Genomic DNA, 23343 nt, shown 5'->3' on the forward strand with positions numbered 1-23343 from the left:
TGTTCATCCAGCTTATTTACTTCATAGCAAATAAACAAATCACAGATCTGACAGATCTAACTATTTTAACAGCTGAAGATCCTGGCTTGGTGAAACATAGCTAAAATAAATTAAATGCATTTATTTTAACTAATAGGATATTTTTTTCCAGATCAAGTAGAGGGAGGGAATATGGAATCACTCAATGTTGAGGAAAAAATGATCAAATCACTCAATGTTGAGAAACAAATGATGGAATCATCATCATCAAAAAAAAAAAAAATCACAATTAATACTTTGTTGCTCCTCCTCTGGCTTTTATGACGGCCTGAATTCTTTGAGGCATGGACTGCACTAATGAAAAACAATATTCTCCATCAAGCTGGTTCCAACTTTCTCGAATAGTGGTTGACAGATCAGCTTTGCAGGATGGAGCCTTGTAATGGACCTTTTTTTCTATTTTATTTCCACCATAAATTAAGATTAAGATCCGGACTGTTTGCTGGCCATGTCATTGAGTTGATATACCTTTCCTGAAGAAAAGCTTTAACATTCTTTGCTCTGGGACAGGATAAATATCTATGTACACCTGTGGATTGACTGCTGAGGTAAATGATTGCCATCTCCCCTTTGGTCCTTTACCTGACATGCAACCCCATATCATAATTTGCTTGTTTTCTTTTAGCATCTTTTAGCATCATTGCCTTGGCCAATGCAGATTCGTGATTCATCACTGAATATCACTTTTGTCCAGTCATCCACACTTTTCTGTATGTAAATCCCATTTCATTCAGACGATTTCTTACAGTTCTGTTTCAGAAGGTCGACATTTCTGCATTATAAATCCTTTTTTTGATGAGCTGTAAACCGTAATCATCAAAATAGTTTTGAAATATTTCACTTTGTGTAATGAATCTAGAATATATGAAAGTTTCACTTTTTGAATTCAATTACGGTGATATGATATTCTAATTTTTTGAGATGCACCGGTAGGTTAGTGGTATCATTTCTATTGACACGAAATTACCCACGTCTCACCGTCATATTGCAATAGTGCTTGGTACCCTGCAGATGGTGCTACGCTGCCTGATGGTTCATAGTTTTCTGTCTTGGATTTCGTCTCTCTGCATACATAGGCTACTACTCGTTGATGCGTCCGCGTTATGTGCCATGTTGGCGGAAGTAAATGTGTTTTCTCTTGAGGCGATTAATTACGGGGAAGTAGCTAAAGATATTACTGTCCGTTACATAGCGTTATACATTAAAGTTATGTTTACAAGTTCACTAGTTAAAGGATGAATATGATGAATCTTCCAAGGGCACCCGATTCTCTATGCTTCGATAAAGACGAATTTATGAAGGTAAGCAACCTAGCTAGCAGCTGTAGCTAGATGGCTAACTAACGCCTAAAAATAAAATGAAACAACTAGTTTCTTAGCAGTTACCAAGTTAACGTTTAGATAAAGTTAAGCAAAGGTTTGGAGCTTTATCGTAGTTTTACGTCGATTAAATTAAATCTTTGCTAGGCTATCCTACTACTAGCTAGTTAACTCGGTGTAGTTAAATTGCCTTGTTTTTACAGTTTTTGATTGGGTGTATGAAGTAATTGGATGGTTAAGTTCCAAGCTAATATTTCTGTCCAGTGTTGTTACTTGCAATCCATACTGGTACGTACTCGGAAGGTAGTGCATAATGTGCATCTCAGAATAATAGTGATGACTGACAAACCCGACAGTATTTGTTTACATGTAATCCCAGCGAATTGGTCTTCAATCTGCAGTAAAACCGGGCCATCAATCCGGTTTTCAAACAATTGCCCTGTCATTGGATACCGATTAGAGGTGTTAAATAGCTGTAAGGTTGATTTCTAAGTTTTATCTTGTTTATTTAGCCTGCATTGATGTTTTCAGGATGACTTCGATGTGGACCACTTTGTGTCGGAGTGCAGAAAGCAAGTGCAGCTGGAAGAGCTGCGAGAGGATTTGGAGCGCTACTACAAGCTGTTGAAAACTGCAATGGTAGAGCTCATCAATAAGGATTATGCCGACTTCGTTAACCTTTCCACAAACCTAGTAAGTACCTATTATCAGTTTTGCGATTTCAGAGGTATTAATATGAAGTCTGATTGTGCCTATTAGTACACTAGCCGTGAACATAGTTTTGCTATTCCATGTTAGTGAACACAGGAGAGCAAAAAATGTTTATTGGTGTATGAAATATGTTTTACTTGCCTCAGGTTGGAATGGACAAAGCACTCAACCAGCTCACTGTCCCCCTTGGCCAACTACGAGAAGAGGTGTTGGTATGTCATTTCATTGTCATACCCCTTCTCTCTTAGTTTCTGAAGATCTCACATGGGGGTGGGGGGGGTCTCATTGAGTCCTTAAGACTCATTTGGTCTTTTGGAGTCTCATTGAGAGAGCCTTGTTTAAAGTGTTCCACTACTTCCATGCTTTAATTTGACAAACTTTCAATTGTTTGATTTAATTGTGTTTTAAGAGCCTCAGATCAGCTGTAAATGAAGTAATTGAAGCTGTAGATGACCGGCTATCCAAGCAAGATGATATTCAAAAGAATAAGGTAGGCAATCTAAATTATATAAATATAAATAATGTGCATGTTCTATTCGTATAAAGCACAAATCTTTTACATATATGCAGATGTGTACATACATACATACAGGGCAGTCTATATGTATTTGTACAGTTTGTTCAATATCTGTTCTTTTGGCTTCTGTACTCCAGAAAATTGGTTTTGAAATTAAACAATAAATGTCAGGGTAAAGTGCAGACTGTCGCCTTTAATTTGAGTGTTTACATCCATATTGGATGGTGCGTGTAGAATCACATCCTTTTTATACATCCCCCCCCCCATTTTAGGGTATCAAAATAATTGGGTGTATCCAATTGCTTCCTTTTCGTGCAGATATAAGAGATTTCAGTATCTCGTCTTGATTCTAGGATTTGATTGTTATTATTATTGCCGTTATTCAAGAGACAAAAGCTAAACAATAGACTTAATAAACACCATTAAGGTGAAAGTGAGCACAGATGAGCTCAGTATTTGCAAAGAGGCTGGTAAATTGATGGCCAAATGTGTTCTCACCACAATGAAGAAAAACCCCAAAGACCTGTCCCACGGATGAGAAGCACTCTTCAGGAGGCGGGTGTGGATATGTCAGTGACTCATCTGTGAAACATAGAGCATTGGATTTAAAATGAAGCATAGTTTAGCTGCCACATGTGCTGTTTTGCTTGCCTTCATTGATAATGTAACAGCTGATCACAACAGCAGAAGTAATTTTGAGGTCTGCAGAAACATCTTATCTGCTCAAGTTAAATCAAATGCCTCCAAAGTCATTCCACAGCAAGGCAATGATCCTAAACATACAGCAGTGCTCTTTCTTCTTAATGATGTTCCAGACAGTTCATTTTGGTAAGCCTATTGTTTGGCCTAGCTCTCCGACTTTTTAATTTTAATTTTTAATGTTGTTTTTTATTTTGGTAAAACTTTACTTGAACCCCTCGCCATAAGGCTGACATAACACTGTCGTACACATGAGATAACAGCTGTCACAAGATGATGTCATGTCAAATGACATAAAACTGTCATACTTTTATCTGTACATTTTATGATGGTAACATCTGGCATAACATTTACTGATATAAGTATGACAGTTTTACATAATTTGACATCAACTGACATAATCTGTTATGCAATATTGTGACAGCTGTTATGTCATATGTATTACAGTGTTGTCAGCCTTAAGCTGCTTTCACATGATCAAACTATGTTCAACACTGAGTAAGGCATTAACACATGAGAAGAATTGAGTGCCACCAGCTTGTCGTCATCCTTCGAGGAAGCAGTTAGTTCGTTAAATTGTAACAAGCTGCGACAATATGTAATGGTAGTAGGTTGTCTGCGGCTATAGAAGGCTAAATTTGTACTTGCTTTGTGAAAGCAATAATATTGTGTTTATCCCAAAACGTTAAGAAACGAATCGGGCTGTGGTCTGTGTTGCTAGGTAGCCTATGCCTGTTTCATACAAAACTGTCATGTGACTGGACACGCCACGAAAGGTCAGCTTCAAGCAAGGTCACAGTTTATACACCTGACTAATCAGAGATGCCAATTGTCCAATTACTTTTGGTCCCCTAAAATGGGGGGACTGTGTATAAACAGGATATAATGCCTACATGGATCACCAGATATTGATGTAAATACTCTGAAATGAAAGCTGACATTTATATCTCATTTATAAATGACTAGAGGAAAGACTAATTGCTGAGAGATGTCTTATACCTGCATTAAGGAGGCAATTAAACACACCTTGGTGATTACAAAAGAATGTGAACCCATGTGTCCCAAACATTATGGAACCCTGAAATGCGGGGACAAACACCACTGTTATTTCTATATGGTGTAACCAAAATGTGTAAAAATGCCCTTTATTAAAATCTGACAATGTGCTCTTTAACCCCATCTGATTTAAACAATTTTTTTATTACAAATCTCAAATTGTGGAGTACAGAGGCTAATAAATATATCATGGGTCTTTATCCCAAACATTATGGAGGACACTGTAAATCTTGACTGAAATAAATATTTTTCATATTTGCTAATCTTAACTAAATATATGTACCAAATTAAACAAGAGTGCTGTTCATAACTCCCAGTTTGGGAACCCCTGCTGTAGAATTGTCCTTTGACATTTTTACTTTTTACTTGTAGAACCAGTGTCACAGACACAGATTAAGTCTAGTCCTTGAAATTGCCCTTTGTATGAATACAATGGAATTGAATTTAGTCTAGGACTAGGCTTAATCTGTGTCTGTGAAACTGGCCCATAGTGTTTCATTTTGTGGAACCAGTTTTAAATGGTGAATGTCATATTTTCACATTGATCTTTTTTCCCCAACAAGATTTGTGTTCTGAGACTCATACAAGTTGTGCGATCAGTTGAGAAGATTGAAAAAATTCTTAATTCTCAAAACTCTAAGGATGAAACATCTCTAGAATTAAGAAGGTAAGCTTGCTAATGAGTTTAACATTGAATGTAATGGAAAGACCAGACTTTCAGTCCTTGGGTCTTCATTTGTTTGCCTAACTCAGAATAGTATTTGATTAAAGGAGGTATGTGTAAATTCCGTGGTTGAGTTACCTTCTGCATGACCACCTGTTATCCTCTGACATGTGGTCTTTCAGACATGATATGTTAAATTGTTTTCAGAAACATGTAATGTCCTCGAGAGGAGAACTTGTTAGAGCCTACAGTGTGGCTACTCAAACTTTTTTTCTGCCAATAATTCAGGAGCCCACTGTATAAATATAAATAGGGAATTAACATATTTTATCTTGGATGTGGTTTTAAATAAAACTGCTTCTGATCCGGATTTGTTTTTCCCACAAAAAAGTCATTCAAATGTATTCTTACCGATAATGTGTTGCATAGACTACACAAAAACATTATTGGTGTTTTCTTCCAAGTATGAGTGATGTAAAAACTTGTGGAAGTCTACTTCTTTTGAGTCTCATTTGCTTGCCAAGTTCTTTTTGATCACAAGAGGGCAGTGTTGATCCAAAATCTAATTTGCGGTTAAAACATAAATGTTGGAAAGGTTATTGATCAATAAAGGAAAAGGAAAGGAAAGTTGTATTGTATTAACGTATTTCCTCTGAATATTACTTGCTCGCCAATGCTTAGGTTATTCCATTTGGAAGCCATTGAACCATATTTTGGGGTTCAAGCAGCATTCTTATGCTGTTTTGGTTATTGGCAAGAAAATGCACAATTTGAATTTGAATTGCCACCCTTGTTTTCTGAAATGTATTTAAAGATAGACAGGGCTGTTGGTTGTCTGATGTCCCGAATAGTCTCATTGCTGAATTGTGAGAGTGGTGGTTGCTCTGTTTCTACAGCCCACTCCTGGCTGGACAGATTCTGGAACGGATCGCCACAGAGTTCAACCAGCTGCAGTTCCATGCTGTTCAAAGCAAGGGGATGCCACTTCTGGACAAAGTGCGACCTGTAAGTCACTGTTGTCAAGATCCCGCAGAGGATCTCTTTGATTCGGTCAGCATTTGTCCTGACCTTTGACTCGCAGTTGAATTCAAGAGTCCTTTATTTTCTGTGCATGTGCATTTTTACTTATTCAGCAAGTAACAAAATGAATGAATAGAGTGGTGTTTGCTTTGAGGAAAGGTGATACCGTAAATCCTCAAATTGTGTCCGGGGTCTTTTATTTACTTAGGCTGCACAAAGCACAGGCCTTTATTTGGGGCAGGCTTGTATTCGAGGCAGGCCTTTCTTTCTTATTAGGCTTCTGTTGTAGAATTTTATTCTTAGAAATAAAGTAAAAGGCTACACTTAAAGTGGGCCAACGCTGTTCAACACTTCCTGTAACCGTTAGTGTAGGCTAATCAGGAAACACGTGTAGCAATTACAAAACGGTTTAGGAATTACAACAGTTTCTATATGTGCCTCCCACTTTTTAAGGGACCAAAAGTAATGGGACAACTGGCTGCTCAGCTGTTCCATGGCCAGGTGTGTCTTATTCCCTCATTATCTCATTTACAAGGAGCAGATAAAAGGTCTAGGTCTAAATAGTGTGCTATTTGCATTTCGAATCTGTTGCTGTCAACTCTTAATATGAGATCCAAAGAGCTGTCACTATCAGTGATGCAAGCCATCATTAGGCTGAAAAATCAAAACAAACCCATCAGAGAGATTTGGCCACATTAAATGTGGCCAAATCAACTGTTTGGAACATTCTTAAAAAGAAAGAACTCACCGGTGAGCTCAGCAACACCAAAAGACCCGGAAGACCACGGAAAACAACTGTGGTGGATGACAGAAGAATTCTTTCCCTGGTGAAGAAAAACCCCTTCACAACAGTTGGCCAGATCAAGAACACTCTCCAGGAGGTAGGTGTATGTGTGTCAAAGTCAACAATCAAGAGAAGACTTCACCAGATTGAATACAGAGGGTTCACCACAAGATGTAAACCATTGGTGAGCCTCAAAAACAGGAAGACCAGATTAGAGTTTGCCAAACAACATCTAAAAAAGCCTTTACAGTTCTGGAACAACATCCTATGGACAGATGAGACAAAGATCAACTTGTACCAGAATGATGGGAAGAGAAGAGTATGGAGAAGGAAAGGAACTGCTCATGATCCAAAACATACCACCTCATCAGTGAAGCATGGTGTTGGTAGTGTCATGGCATGGGCATGTATGGCTGCCAATGGAACTGGTTCCCTTGTATTTTTTGATGATGTGACTGCTGACAAAAGCAGCAGGATGAATTCTGAAGTGTTTCGGGCAATATTATCTGCTCATATTCAGCCAAATGCTTCAGAACTCATTGGACGGCGCTTCACAGTGCAGATGGACAATGACCCGAAGCATACTGCGAAAGCAACCAAAGAGTTTTTTAAGGCAAAGAAGTGGAATGTTATGCAATGGCCAAGTCAATCACCTGACCTGAATCCGATTGAACATGCATTTCACTTGCTGAAGACAAAACTGAAGGGAAAATGCCCCAAGAACAAGCAGGAACTGAAGACAGTTGCAGTAGAGGCCTGACAGAGCATCACCAGGGATGAAACCCAGCGTCTGGTGATGTCTATGTGTTCCAGACTTCAGGCTGTAATTGGCTGCAAAGGATTTGCAACCAAGTATTAAAAAGTGAAAGTTTGATTTATGATTGTTAGTTTGTCCCATTACTTTTGATCCCTTAAAAAGTGGGAGGCACATATCAAAACTGTTGTAATTCCTACACCGTTCACCTGATTTGGATGTACCCTCAAATACCCTCAAATTAAAGCTGAAAGTCTGCAGTTAAAGCACATCTTGTTCGTTTCATTTCAAATACATTGTGGTGGTGTATAGAGCCAAAAAGATGAGAATTGTGTCGATGTCCCAATGTTTATGGACCTGACTGTACATAAGCTTTTAGCAAGAAAGGTCTACATGCACTTCATCGTAGAGTTTCATTCCATGCAGTACAATATTGGTGAAATTATTCATTGTTAGAAAGTATTCCATGCATGCCTGTGGATTAGATGATGAATTGCGCTTGCGGTGTTTATTATGTGTGCCCCCCCTCCAGAGGATCGCCGGTATCACAGCCATGTTGCAGCAGTCTCTGGAAGGCCTGCTGATCGAGGGCCTCCAGACCGCCAATGTTGACATTGTGCGCCACTGTCTGCGGACCTATGCCACCATTGACAAGACCAGAGATGCAGAATCACTCGTGGGCCAGGTTCTCGTGAAGCCCTACATGGATGAGGTCAGGCTTCCCTTTACCAGCATGCTTCCACAGACTTCTTCATTATAAACATTTTCTTTTTTTATATTGTGGTTTCAGGAGGTCAGGAATACCTAGGCAGATACAAATAATTTATTTGTTGTTTAAGTAAATGATCAGTGTGATGAATAGAATTTTCCTGTGTGCGTAAACAGAATGGCTGCTGTGTATAGTGTGTATTGAGTATTTATTTAGGCTGAGTCTTGGTTGAGTATTTATTTAGGCTGAGTCTTGGCCTTCTCTACAGGTGATTGTTGCAGAGTGCGCCAAGTCTGGTCCCACTGGGCTACACGTCATGTACGGAAAAGTACTGGAGTTTGTGCCACATCACTGTCGCCTGCTGAGAGAGGTGACTGGAGGAACTATTTCAAGGTACATGATCACTACAAAAATATCAGTCATTAGGTATGCCATCAGTAGTTATAGTGCATATTGTCAGATTTTAATAAAGGGCAGGTTTATACATTTTGGTTTGGTTTTTGGTTTTGGTTTGGTTTAGAAGTTACAACAGTGTTTATACATAGTCCCCCCATTTCAGGGCACCATAATGTTTGGGACACATCAATGTTATGTAAATGAAAGTAGTCATGTTTAGTATTTTGCGACATGGCTCAGGCAGTAAGAGCAGTCGTCTGGCAGTCGGAGGGTTGCCGGTTCGATCCCCCGCCCGGGCTGTGTCGAAGTGTCCCTGAGCAAGACACCTAACCCCCAAAATGCTCCTGACGAGCTGGTCGGCGCCTTGCATGGCAGCCAATCGCCGTGAGTGTGTGCATGAATGGGTGAATTAGAAGCATAAATTGTACAGCGCTTTGGATAAAGGCGTTATATAAATGCCAACCATTTACCATTTACCATATCCTTTGCATGCAATGACTGCTTTCAGTCTGTGATCCATGGACATCACCAGTTGCTGGGTGTCTTCTCTGGCGATGTGCTGCCAGGCCTGGATTGCAGCCATCTTTATGGATTGCAATTCCACAGTCAACCTGAGCATGAAAAAATTTACTTACTTACTTCCCAATTAAACTTATTATGTCCCAAACAGTTGATTGGCTAACAACAGGAAAAGGCTTAAAAATGGGTTTATTAGTCCCATTACCATTGAAATCGATTCAAAACCATTTCAGCAACATTAGCTCAGGCGGTAAGAACAGTCGTCTGGCTGTTGGAGGGTTACCGGTTCGATCCCGCCCTGGGTGTGTCCCTGAGCAAGAAACTTAACCCCCAAATGCTCCTGATGAGCTGGTTGGTACCTTGCATGGCAGCCAATCGTCGTTGGTGTGTGACTGTGTATGAATGGGTGAATGAGAAGCATCAATTGTATAGCGCTTTCTCTATGTCAAAACTGATATTCAGAACCATTTCAGATGACAACAAATGTGTTATGATAAAATTTGATTGGGAAGTAGATCTTCAAACAGTGTGCGTTTCAGACATATCACATCCATAAGGCAATGGTGGCATATCCATAATGCTGGTATCTCCTCATGAAAATCAATACGAAGATATAAATATTTTCAGACAGTCTAAATGTTGGAAGACGGACTGCAAAAATGCCTAGTTTTAGTCAGAGGTTGGTGAATCCAGTGATTCTTATAGTTTACATTTTTCATCTGGCAACTGTCCTGTAGAAATGGTATAAATACTATCTGATATATTAGTAGTGTATACTAACTGCATATGACGACATTAATAATATGTTCTGGGGTGGGGGGAGGGGGTAGTTCATTGGCATCTCAGTTTTTATTTAACATGTGTACTTAATTGTATCCAGGAAATTGTCAGCCAGGCCCAGATATGTTTTAGCAGGTCCTAGCACAGCATTGTTCCAGATGTGGGAACGGCATGTAAAATCTGTGTTTCGTAACTAATGGGTGACACGTTTTTTCTGATGTAATTTATGTCTAGTGACAAGGCGGACATTGTCCCCGGGTACGACTTCATGGTGAATTCTTTGTGGCCAGAGATAATTAAAGGCCTGGAGGAGAGGGTCCCCACCCTCTTCAACCCTGGCAACCCGGATATCTTTTACGAGGTAATGTTCTGTCTGCTGCTTGTATATTGGCTGTGTAAATGTGTGAAGCAGTGCTTACTCTCCATGTCTGTGGTCTATGTTGTAGAAGTACACCATCAGCATGGAGTTTGTGCGCAAGTTTGAGCGGCAGTGCGGATCTCAAGCCAGCGTGAGGCGCCTGCGAGCACATGCCTCTTATCTGAGCTTCCAGAACAAGTGGAACCTGCCAGTCTACTTCCAGCTGCGGTGAGTGTGATTGGGCAGCACTGAAAAATCTGTTGGTCTGCTTTCATTGTCCTATGATTATTAGATAACTTGGTTTGTAGTTGACAGATTCATGTCCCAGGAGTGGAATCGCCATTGTAAGCTTAAGTAATATATATTTTTTTTTCCTTGGTTTTCGATTTTCTCCCAATTTGGTACCCTATCTATTTTCTCACCCATGTTTGCTGAGAATACACCACTTACGACCCCATCCCCCGGTGTCCCCGGGAAGATTTAATGATCCGACTGTGATTCCGAGGCGATCATGGAGCTGTTGTATGCAGCGATCCTACAGACCCTGCTGAGTCCCTCCCCCCGCCCTCAGAGCGGCGGGCCAATTATGCCGCTCCATGTGAGCTGGCCAAACTCGGCTTGGATGTGGAGTCTGTGAGTGGATAGTATATAAATATGTCAAATGTATTAGCTTTCTCTAAGAAATTGAATATAATAACCGACTCCAAAGGCAATCAAAAGCCTACAATCAAGACTAGATACTGAAAGCTTAAACTGTACCTGCACTAAGGAAGCAGTTGAATACCTGATTAATCAAAAACAGCTGAGAAGCCAACTGTCCATTTACTTTTGGTCTCCTAAAATGGGTGTGTGTAATGTGTATAATAGGGGATGTAATTTCCATATAGATTACCTGATATGGATATAAATGTCCTCAAATTAAAGGTAGCAGTCTGCATTTTAACCACATTATTGATTGCTTCATTTCAAATCCAATGACAATGAGTACAGAGCCTAAAGAACTGAACTGAACCACATACCACATGGACTGCACTGTATATGTCCAATGTATATGTAATATTTTTTTCATCAATAATTTCCAAGGAAATGGGTGGCATGAACACAGTCAAACCTGCCTTGGTGGCCACCTACACCTTCCAGCATTTTCTAAATTCCTCGACCTAAGTTTCATGTTGCTTAAGTTGTTCTCTTATGCTCCTGTAATTTGGATTTGTTATATTTGAATAGTTTTAAGTGGGGACACCACATTGCCACTTGTACCATCCCTTCTTTTTGTCCACCCTTTTTCATCCATGTCAAATATTCATGGTTAACCATAACCATGCAGTGGTCAGCTGCTGTCCATTTCAGTGACATTTATTATTTTCTCAGGGGTTAATTCCACTCCAAAGTATATCAAGGAGAGGAAGGGCAGGGAGCATTTTGAGCTGCTTTAAGTAATTGTGAAGGTTGAGATTTACGCAATGTGTCCGCAATGTTTGCATGCTATGTCGTGTGTACACTGAATCATTTGCTTTACAGTGTACACTCAGTCCTGATAAAAAATAAAGCACACACATACACACGTTCACACCTTTTACCTAAGGGTTGTTGACACAAACGATCATTGTTGTTACTTTCAGTTCTTGTGTAAAGTATGGATTTCCACTGTCAAAAGCACACTGGTAAACCATTCTGAATTGTTCTGTATTATTATTTACACATTTGTATTTAAATGCTTCTCTAATGTGTTATAAATTGGTCAATTTAAAAAACTTGTGATAGGAGTTAAACCGTCTCTGCATATGCATTTCCCTTGCTACCTGTGTTTTCTCTAAATTACACATCAGAACACATGCTTTGTTCTAAATCATACAGATTTCACATACAGAATTTCTGTGAGAAAGAAGTTAAGGGACTTCACTGAACAGATGGTGGTTATCCAATGTTGTGTCAAAATATTTTTTGTGCTATTATAAGATTTTTTCCCCTGTTATGGTTTGGCCTCTAATACGTCAGTAGCAAAACAGATTACTCATTCCTTAACTTTGTGCTCAGTTTTCCAACCATTAACCTGACCTTCCTGTCAAGTACAGGAAGTGCCCATTTGCTCAATCATTAATTGCAAGTTCATATGGCTGTTTGAAACCACATACTAGCATGCTACCCGTATTACATTTCAGGCTGTTTTTCATTGAAATGTAGTATGAATATTATGCGGTTTTTAACACAGCCTTTAAGTTTCTTTTGTTATATTTCGAAATGGAGGTGGTGCATGTGGTTGCTTTGCTGCAATGTAGCATATAATATATATATATATATATATATATATGTATATTTATTGTTTTGTGTGTGTTAGTATGAAATTACACATTTGAGATTTCCAAATATTCATTTTCCAAAAGATTTCATTTCACAGAGATGTTTTTGTATTTCATTTAAAAAAGTAACATGTTACTGTATGCAATTGACTACTTTTTACATAAAAACTTGATCAAAGCAGTCTGAGATCAGAAGCAAGGACCCAACCAAGGACTGCAGAAGAACTGTGGCAAGTTCTCCAACATGCTTGGAACAGCCTCCCTGCTGATTGTCTTAGCCAACGCTGTCCTGCAGTTCTATATCTCAGAGAAGTGATGCAGTTTTAACACCGAAGGGTGGTCACGAATAATAGTGATTTGATTGCCAAATTACTAAAATGTAGTGTAAAATGTATAGAATGTTTATTTAGGACCTTTCATTGAATTATTTTGGAAAGAATCTTATCTGTACCAAATGTTATACAGGTGCCTAAGACTTTTGCACAGTACTGTATATAGAAATGCCAACCATTTACTATATAATTGCATGTGATAGCTGAAAAGGGACAACCTTAATTTTTGATCAATAAATATATGTATGTTACTGTTGTTATAGTGTTGTATAGTGTCCTAATTATGCACATGTTTTTGATCTGCGGTAGGTTAAAATCCTCCTTGAATTTTTGTGATCTCTGTAAAGTCGCCCATTTTGAAGGGCCATTGATTGTCCTTTGAATTGATGTGATGTAATTTTGCTTTGCTTTATTGTGTTTGTAAACAAAGACCTCAATTTTCTGAACTTAACAAAATGAAATATTTTGAACCAGTTTTCATTTACATTTCTTTCATTTTGTATTCATATTTCATTCACTGGAGGTTCCCCTTTAATATGCAGTTTGCATTTGTCTTGCGAGCTTTAATGTCTATTGCTGTTATAGCTTTGCTGTTCTGTTTGGATTGCAGATACAAGGCGATTGCAGGAAGTTTTGAGAATACAATGGCCGATGGATTAGAAGCAGCACCAGGTCAGCGCCTTTATTTAACTAATTCTGTTTGCATTATCAACATGTAATGTTTATACCAAACTCTTCTGTGTTATGGTTATGAGCAAATGGGTCTGCCTTGAGCTTAAGTGGAAATAATTCAGGGAATGATGGTTTCCTCTCCACTCTGATACATAGTTTGGAAAGCTCTGCTTTATGGCTGTGTCCGGCTAACCATTGCACACCTTCATGTGTGTCCTGAACAGCCGGGAGCTCCTATCGGCTGCTGGTGACCCACGTACTGTGGGGCTGCCTCCTCAGGTGCTGGGAAGAGTGGATCTATCTGCCCCTGCTGGCCCATCGCTTCTGGAAGCTCACACTGCAACTGCTCTCCCGGTACTGCACCTTTGTGACTGAGGTGAGCCGCTCACCGGATCTCTGCTGCTTCAACTCTCCAGCTAAAAACTAGCTAATCACACACCTTCATTTGTAAATGGTACAGTTACCCATTGGAATAATAAGAAAGCAAGCCATTCTAAAGTGTGAGTTAAAGACCATATGCACTGACCTGTATGTCACTGGTTTATATAGACAGTCTGAAGAGATTCCCAAGACCATTAATTTTCTGTACTTGCACTGTCAATCTGGAGATTATGCTGAAATGTATTTTACTCTTCACCCATGTGAATAAAACATTGTCTGGGAAGTGAGGTTTTACTAAAATGTGTTCTAAAACAAGCAGTTTTAAGCGTCAACACCCTCATTTAATGTGCTGCACTTTGAATACCATACACAAGTGTGCAAACAGTTAAAACACCTCACCAACATGCAAAATATATTTGTCTGATTTAATGTGGTAATTATTATTATTGTTATTATTTCAATTGCCAAATTCATTGATGCAAAGCAACATGTTGGATCAACCTTTATCCAAATGTACATCCCAACCAAGTTAAATTTATGAAATAAATTGTTACAACAAATAATAATGTCTAAGCGAAAGTCAAGGTTAAACTACCTTAAAGACATTAAAGATTACAGACATAGAAAATACAAAACTACAGTCCGTTTCCTCTCAAAATAGTCCCAAGAATACTAAGCGCAGAGCTTAAAAAAAAAAAAAAAATTTAAAAAAGACAGGCAAAAACTCTGCAGAGACCTGGGATGAAATGTAGAACCCCAGACCAAGATGCAGGACTTGGAGGCTAACTACCAACCCAAACAGAAATTCCAGACCTGTTGCAAGGTATGGAATCTTAATAGTAGAGGTATGCCAGCAGGAGGTTTGCTATGCCACTCCCATTGAGACAGACGCACACACAGACGCACAGACACTTACACTCACGCCCACGAATACACACACATTTACATGTCCAATGGCAGCTCTTATCACTGTTTCTTATGTGATGTAAATGTAATGTAATGTTATGTGCTGACCACTTTGGGTTGGTCCATTTCCTATGGCCAATTGTTGAATTAGTTCCCTGACAACATGTAAAATGTATGAAACTTAGATTTGCTGCGGTTTAACACTGGGATTCTGAAGTGAACAGATTGTGTCAGTGCTTCTGTAATGGTCTCCTTTGCTGTAGGTTCTGAATAAAGTTCCTCCTGTTGAGGTCACTAAAGATCCCATGAAGCCCCTCCCCAGCTCAGCCTCCTCCACTTCCAGCAGGGCTTCTCAAGAGGACACAGGAAGCGACACTGGTGTCCCAGCGGCCCTCTCTGTCAAGCAGCTGGTCTACATCGCTGCTGATGTGGATTTTCTGCAGGAACAGGTATATAAGCATAGCCTACCAATATCAAACCTTTGAGATGTGTGATCTTTAAATAACAAATCAGGTGGCTACACTGCAATTTCATCTACTGATATAGGAGGAATATGAACCAAATATTAAACATTTTTACTCATTGACAAGAAATTTCTAACATTTTAGTGTAATTGAATTGAGCCGGAATACTGCTCCAAACGGCAAGCAATCCAGCGACTACCAGGTTTAATCTTGTCACTAATCGTTTTGGAGCAGTCATTATTTCAAGAATTAATTTAAGTCTGTGACTGCTTTCTACTCTTCTGGGAAAACTTCAACATGCAAATTATTTTACAGAGACTATATATATGAATCTGACTCATCTGAAATCACAGCCAGGGCCTTGCTGCTGTACTTTTAAGCATTTTCTGCACCTGAATTAGTGTACAAAAGTGTACAAAATGGAAGAAAATATGGAGATTATAAACTATTCTCCATTTACTTGACAAGTAATCCTAATAAGAAAGAACAGAATATGTCCTAAAGTTGAGTCTGTCACAGATTCCAGAGCTCGGGGACATTGTCAAAAGAAGACTGGAGCTTATCGGCTTCACCAACTTTCAGATTGTTTCAGGTAAGAGCAGAAGAGCAGAAATATCTTTCATGCTTAGTCATGCAAGTGTTTGTCATGAAATGTATATTTAAAACTATTATTGCAAATGTCCTTCAAGTTGACGCATGGTGGTGTGCGATAAACACGGTGACATTCGGGAAGCACTCAATTAATGTGTGCTGGCTTTTTTGGTGTTACTGAGTTTGTATTATTATGAATAACTATGAACCTGAGAGCACATGCAGTATTTCACGACTTTTTTATGGAGTTTTTTTGCAATTATAATTTTTTGCAATTATAGTATAAATATTCAAACTCGGTCGTGGGGGACACCTGTGTGTGCTGGTTTGTGTTCCCTCAAGCTGGTAATCTTTCTACCCACTTACACCACATTATGTCAGAAATGCCTATGTCTACCATGAAGAATAAAAGTCTCATATTGCCATTATGCTATATTGCAAGAAATGACATAAAGAGAGTAACTGAACTGGGGGGGTCAGGGGCAGGAGCCCCAGAAAAAAGAAAAGAAGAAGGAAGTTGGGCACTGTAGAAATGATCAGTACATAGAATAAGATGTTGTTTCTGTGCCAAATTTTTATCTTGCTTTCAGTTTATATCGCGCTGAAGTGGCCTCTCTGGCCATGTAGGAATTAAATAAGGCTGCGCTACCTTCCTGCCGCTGTGCCATAGCACCACTCATTGGGCATCAGCTCTGGAGTAAGTGCTGATATGCTCATGCCTATATTTCTAGACCTAGTTCCTAGTAAAGATGGGAGCGGTTGCATTCTGCACAAGCTGGACATTCTTTAGTGAGGTATTATGGAACCTAGATAAAAAAAATTAAAAAAAAGCATGGTTCAGTTTCTCTGCATTCCCCACTGATAGGAAGTGGCTCATTTTAGCTACATATGTTCCGTAACTAAAGGAAAGTCTCTGGGTATGCTTATTAATTGCAGTTTAAATAATGTTTGAAATATTTTGTGGATTGAACTAAGGTAAGGTACTAACTTGCTTTGCCACTGCTTTCTCCCGTAATTTTGATGACGCTTGTCATTTTTGACATTTACTTTCTTAAATCATTGCTGAATAACCGCCACTTTTACTGATTCTGCTACATATTTTGTTTCTAAGGATGTGTTAATGGTTTTAAGCATGTGATGGCCTAGTACAGGAACAATTTTGAAGGGATCACTTATTTTAGCTTGGTCATGCTGTACCCAGTTCATAGTAAAGGAAAATGTATTCCTACACATAGGGGTTAAATTCACCTCAGTCTATAATTTAATCAGTTAAAAAATATATGTTGCCTCATTTTATGTAATTGTTTGCAGTATATATAGCACAATATTAACATGCACATTTTATTCTTCATAGCATGCATAGCAATTGCAGACATAATGTAATTTAAGTTTAAGTAAGAGGGTAAATAATCCCTAAGAACTTGACAATTACCTAATTTAGAAAAATGGCTTGTTAAAAATCTGGGATTGTGGTTGGAACACAAACCAGCATACACAGGGGTCCTGAAGTCTGTGACTGATGGACATCACCAGACGCTAGGTATCTTCCCTGGTAATGCTCAGCTGGGCCTGTACTGCAGCCATCTTCAGTTCCTTTTTATTTCTAGGGCCTTTTGTCTTCAGTCTTGTCTTCAGCCGATAGTTTATCGGTTTATCTGGATTCAGGATGGGTTATTGACAATTGTCACTGTCCTGCTGCAATCCAAGACAAATGTTTTTGCATCAAGACTGTGTGTGCCAGTTACAGTTACAGAGTGAAACTGAATAGTAATGAAGAAAGTTAGATAGAAGATACACAAACAAGACTCCAAAGCAAGTTATGGATTATTTTAGCGATCTCGTAAGAAGACATTGTTTCACTGATGGAACAGTGAAAGGGGAGCTGAGGTAGATTGTACATTGTTTTGCTATTAATAAGAAAAAACAGTAGTGTAATTTGATACAGGGAGGCAGCAGGAGGCAGTGGAGGCAGAAACACTGGGGGGTTTTCAAGACCGGGCTTGATAAGGTGCTAGATACTATTTATCTTTTAGGCAAACTCAGCAGTAGGTACACTAGTGGTAGGAAAAGGTGAGCATTGCTGGGCTGAATGGCCTGTTCTCCTCATTATGTTATGTTACCTTTGGCATTGTGTTTCTGTTCCTTTTGGATACTGCATTTCAAAGTACATGTTTATAAATTATATATGTATTAAATGTAACAGTTGTTACAGTTGTGATGTGTTGAGTTTTTCTTGTGTTCCACTGCACATCTTTAAGGCATAGCTAATTTTGAACTGGAGAAAGTGCAGTAGTTAGTGCTAAAATACCTCTGTGGACATGATGGACAACACACAAGTATGTGCATTGGACAATACATGTTGCAGTCCACCCCTTGCTCTCTTTACACAGATTCCTTGGCAGACTCGAAAGCCTCCTTGTCCGCTTGCATTCCTGCACTCAACTGTAGGGTGACGCAGCTCCTTAGTGAAAGGTGCTTCAGATACCTGAAAAGTGCCTCAGAAGTGCCCCGCCTGTACCGTAGGACCAACAAGGTGGGCAAGGCTACTCGCCCTTAATTTTGGAGCAGTCCTACACTGTAGATTATCAGATAATATTATCATATAATGTCCTGACATGGTCAATTTCTTTGCAGCAAGTGCCTACAAGGGCATCAGCATACATGGAGAATGCACTGCGGCCACTGCACCAGCTGCTGAGTGACCACAAGGACACGCTGAAGGCCTCCATCATACAGAACTGGCTGTGCGTCACACTGTGCGACTGCACGCAGAGGTACAGCAGTCAACGTATGACCAATATGCTACTCCATTGTGAGCATTAACTACAGTGGAAATGCATACAAAGACTATCACAATTACCCCTTCACTGAGTTTCTCTCAGGTTTTGTTCATTTTTATTGTGTAAGGAGATTATTGGACTCGTTTCTCAGATCACAGGATGTATATACACTCACTGAGCACTTTATTTATACTAATATAGGGGCGACATGGCTCAGGCAGTAAGAGCAGTCGACTGGCAGTCGGAGGGTTGCCGGTTCGATCCCCCGCCCGGGCTGTGTCGAAGTGTCCCTGAGCAAGACACCTAACCCCCAAATGCTCCTGACGAGCTGGCCGGGGCCTTGCATGGCAGCCAATCGCCGTTGGTGTGTGAGTGTGTGTATGAATGGGTGAATGGAGAAGCATCAATTGTACAGCGCTTTGGATAAAGGCGCTATATAAATGCCTGCCATTTACCATTTACCATTTAATACTGGGTAGGGCCTCCCTTTGCTCTCAAAAAATGTTAAATTAATGGCGGCTGAAAACAGCAGCCGTGTTCTCAAAGAACTGTAAAAGAGCTTGATGTTTTGTTTTAGTTGTACTTTATAAACAACATTTTAATTGATTAACACACTGAAATGATGTATGTATTGTTTTAAGCCTCTGTGAGCTAGTCAGCTATATTGCTTGTAATTATGCAATCACTTCACTTTCACTCTGCTCTCAATCACGTGCTGCGAACACACCTCCGAAGTCGCCTTTTTTCGAAGGACAGATTATTAATCAGGCAATGAGGCATCAAGTTAACTTATTTTGGTTTCGGACACAGCACAGGCGATTGAAACTGATCAATGGTGGGGCCATTGCATAATGCAATGCTACCAAGCGGACCAATCACAGTTCTTACGGTCCACGTTGCCGCAATGCGTAGTTACATTTCTGGGGAGGTCCGTGTCAGGCTACACCGTAGGGTACAGCGTAGGGTACGCGTCTACGTGTAGGCTATGCCACAGCCTCCGCGTCAGCTCGACGCAGAAGTATAAATCAGGCTTAAGTGGAGCATATTTAGCACATACAGTATCATCTTTGATTGATTGCGGATAAAAACAAGATGGCAGCACCGCAAAAAATCTGGCTGCTGCCGGATTGTTAGTTAAGTTTTGCAGTGTTTAGTCAATTATTTTGATCACTTGGATTTAATCCTGATGTGTAAATCGTAATAGCTGTTATCTTATTTATGCTTTCTGCTTTCTGTCAGCCCATTGTTCGCTCATGAGCTTTGGTAGGTGCAGGGGTTGAATTGGGCCATAGCTCATAGAAATTCTATGAGATGCTCAATGAAATGTTCTTGTAGGCTAATTTAATTTACATTGACAACACTTTTCAGCCACAAATATCTTTGTTCATCACGCCCAGATGTTTTTAACTTGCTCCTCATGGACATACCACGTTGTTAAAGGTATTTCAACTTTACTTCTTTCCTCTACGAGAGTGCCTTAAGTATCATTGAAGTAAGCCCAGTTCTACTTTCACTACACTGTGGTGTCAGTACAACACATGACAGCTTTCACTTAATTTTTTTGATGCTCTAGTGTAGGCTCAAGCAACTTACAGTACAAATTGACACAACTGCATGATTGCATTTCTTGGATTTCTGTAGCCATGCTTAATATGTCATTTAAAGATAATAAATGGGTGTAATTGAAGGAGTATGCCTTTTGTATATAGATCAAATGGGGATAAAGCACAAGAAAATGCTGAAAATTGGTTTTAAGTAGGCACAATGTTTCTGTGGGAGAAACCCCACACCCCTCTGCCCATAGTGGGCTGGTTGGCATGTGACTCCCAGGCTGACAATGAGTCCCAGCCAATGACACCCTGGCATTACTTAAGTGGTTAATGCTCTATATATATTGATTTATAATGGTATAAGAGGGTATATTGAGATTAATCTTGAAAGAATACTGCATGTGTTAAATCCTCAGTATGAGTATTATAGTGAGCGCTACCATTTGTTTGCATTGGTTGGCACTTCCATTCAAAATAGCTAATAGCTGAACCTCAATATCTCACCGGTATCAAAACCAATCTCTTAATACATGAATTAATTAGCTTTTAGCTTTGCTTTGCTATCAGCAAATTAATTTATGTATTTTGATTGCAATAGTCTAAATCAGTACCAACCCACATTAAATATATTTCAGCTTATGAAAAAATGAAATGAAAACAGCAAACAGAACATGAATGATCAATGTGTAATTTTGGCAGGTATTACGAAACAGTCTCTGATGTTTTGAGTTCTGTGAAAAAAATGGAGGAGAGTCTGAAGAGACTGAAGCAGGCCAGGAAAACCGCATCCTCCATCAGCACTGGTAACAATGGAGGCCCCACCGATGATGCCAAGATCCGTATTCAGCTGGCACTTGACGTGGAATACCTGGGAGATCAGGTCAGGGCTGCTGTCTAACTTTAGTTGTAAGGTCTGAATTAATAATCTCAAAGTTCACTAAACCAGAAAGCTACTTTGAAACCCAAGCAATTTAATACTGTGATATTCATTCTGAGCTGATTCTTGACTAAGCCTAAGCTTGTCACTTTTGTCAGTTTTATCATTGTATATCACCTTTCGTTTCTGTCAAACTGTTGGTATGAAATTGAACTTGCTTTATTTAGTATCTAGCAGACACACTTAGCAGAGCCCTAAATCATCGATAAATGGTAGTCCACAGTATTGCAGCTCAAGGACATTTAAGCTTAAAGTGAAAATTATTCACAAGTGTGATTGTTTTCTGTTTCAGATCCAGAAGATGGGGCTACAGACTGGGGATATCACACTTTTCTCTACCCTGCTTGAGTTGGTTCAAGGGGCTAGGGACGGGGTTTTGTCAGAGTAGACTGCCTGCTCATAAATATGCAGTTGGTTGTGGCTTGCTCTGATCCCTGTAGTAAAAGAAATATGGTGACTCTGGTTTGGGTCTTACAGAGTGGGCTAGCCTGGGAATTCTTATTTATGTATGGAAATGGGTGATCAAATTGTAAATTGTGAAAGTTTTACTTGTGAATGGAATTAAATTGTTTTGCAAATTGCAAAAAAAAACACCACTTGTATGATGGTCTCATTTTTGTCAGTAAAAGCTTTAATACATTTTTATCTTTATTTCATTTTGTATACATTTAAATTGTAAATGGAAACCATTCCACCTTAACTTGGGATTTATAACAGTAAATCACATCCCTATGGAAAACTTGATTGTTTTGATGATTGTTTATGTAACTCAGTGGGCACCTTATTAGTTGCACCTACAGTGGGCTCCAGAATTATTGGCACCCTGGATAAATATGCGCAAAAAGTGCTGTAAATTAAAAATAAGGCTGTTACTTTCCAGCATACGTAAAAAGTAGTGTGCTTTATTAATGATGCAATGGAAGTCTTACATTTTATATATATATATATATATATATATATATACACACACAGTACTGTGCAAAGGTTTTAGGCAGATGTGAAAGAATTCTGTATAATAATGCTTTCAAAAATACAAATGCTAATAGTTTATTTTTTATCAATTAACAAAATCTAAAGTGAGTGAACAGAAGAAAAATCGAAATCAAATCAATATTTGGTGTGACCACCCTTTGCCTTCAAACCAGCATCAATTCTTCTTGGTACATTTGTGCAGGGATTTTGTAGGCATATAGTCAGGTGTGTGATTAACCAATTATACCAAACAGGAGCTAATGATCATCAATTTAATATGTAGATTGAAACACAATCATTAACTGAAACAGAAACAGCTGTGTAGGAGGATTAAAACTGGGTGAGGAATAGCCAAACTCTGCTTCCAAGGTGAGGTTGCTGAAGACAGTTTAATGTTCGAAGTCATACACTATGGCAAGACTGAGACATGGCAGCAACAAGACACAAGGTAGTTCTACTGCATCAGCAAGGTCTCACCCAGGCAGAAATTTCAAGGCAGACCCGGGTTTCCAGATGTGCTGTCCAAGCTCTGTTGAAGACAGTAAGATCCGCACAGCCATTGGGCCCTTGAGCAAGGCCCTTAACCCTACATAGCTCCTGGAGGGATTGTCTCCTGTTTAGTCTAATCAACTGTACGTCACTCTGGATAAGAGTGTCTGCCAAATGCCAATAATGTAATGTAAAGTAGCACAAAGAAACGGGCAAAGTTGAGGACCGTAGACTCAGTGGTCGGCCAAGGAAACTTAGCGCAGCAGATGAAAGACACATTGTGCTTACTTCCCTTGTCCAGCAGTGCCATCAGCTCAGAATTGGCAGAAACCAGTGGGACCCAGGTACACCCATCTACTGTGCGGAGAGGTCATAAGTGGAAGAATTGCGGCCAAAAAGCCATACCTCAAAACAAGGCCAGGCAACTCAACTATGCTTGAAAACACGAACTTGGGTGCAGAAAAATGGCAGCAGGTTCTCTGAACTGATGAGTCATAATGTGAAATATTTGGCTGTAGCAGAAGGCAGTTTGTTCGCCGAAGGGCTGGAGAGTGGTACAAGAATGAGTGTCTGCAGGCAACAGTGAAGCATGGTGGAGGTTCCTTACAAGCTTTGGGCTGCATTGTTGGGGTTGGGGATTTGGT

At 39.5% G+C, this 23343-nt stretch overlaps 1 protein-coding gene across 1 annotated transcript; it reads left to right on the forward strand.

Annotated features, from left to right (window-relative positions):
- The first annotated feature begins 1120 nt into the window (after nt 1-1120).
- Nucleotides 1121-21829, forward strand: cog2 (component of oligomeric golgi complex 2). The gene is made up of 18 exons (XM_061231920.1): nt 1121-1340; nt 1890-2051; nt 2216-2281; nt 2479-2559; nt 4905-5008; nt 5902-6010; nt 8096-8275; nt 8541-8665; nt 10202-10328; nt 10414-10553; nt 13568-13629; nt 13854-14005; nt 15180-15365; nt 15900-15972; nt 18362-18504; nt 18606-18745; nt 21001-21181; nt 21531-21829. Exons 1-18 carry the CDS (start codon nt 1275-1277, stop codon nt 21624-21626), a joined length of 2193 nt encoding a protein of 730 aa, XP_061087904.1. The 5' UTR covers nt 1121-1274; the 3' UTR covers nt 21627-21829.
- Nucleotides 21830-23343: the final 1514 nt, after the last annotated feature.

The sequence above is a fragment of the Conger conger genome, chromosome 2 (genome assembly GCF_963514075.1).
Source record: "Conger conger chromosome 2, fConCon1.1, whole genome shotgun sequence".
Lineage (NCBI taxonomy): Eukaryota > Metazoa > Chordata > Actinopteri > Anguilliformes > Congridae > Conger > Conger conger.

Coding starts and splice junctions, on each gene's coding strand:
- cog2 (XM_061231920.1), top strand. CDS start 1,275: ATGAATATGATGAATCTTCCAAGGGCACCCGATTCTCTATGCTTCGAT. Junction 8,666..10,201: donor ACTGGAGGAACTATTTCAAG/GTACATGATCAC, acceptor ATTTATGTCTAG/TGACAAGGCGGACATTGTCC. Junction 18,505..18,605: donor TGTACCGTAGGACCAACAAG/GTGGGCAAGGCT, acceptor ATTTCTTTGCAG/CAAGTGCCTACAAGGGCATC.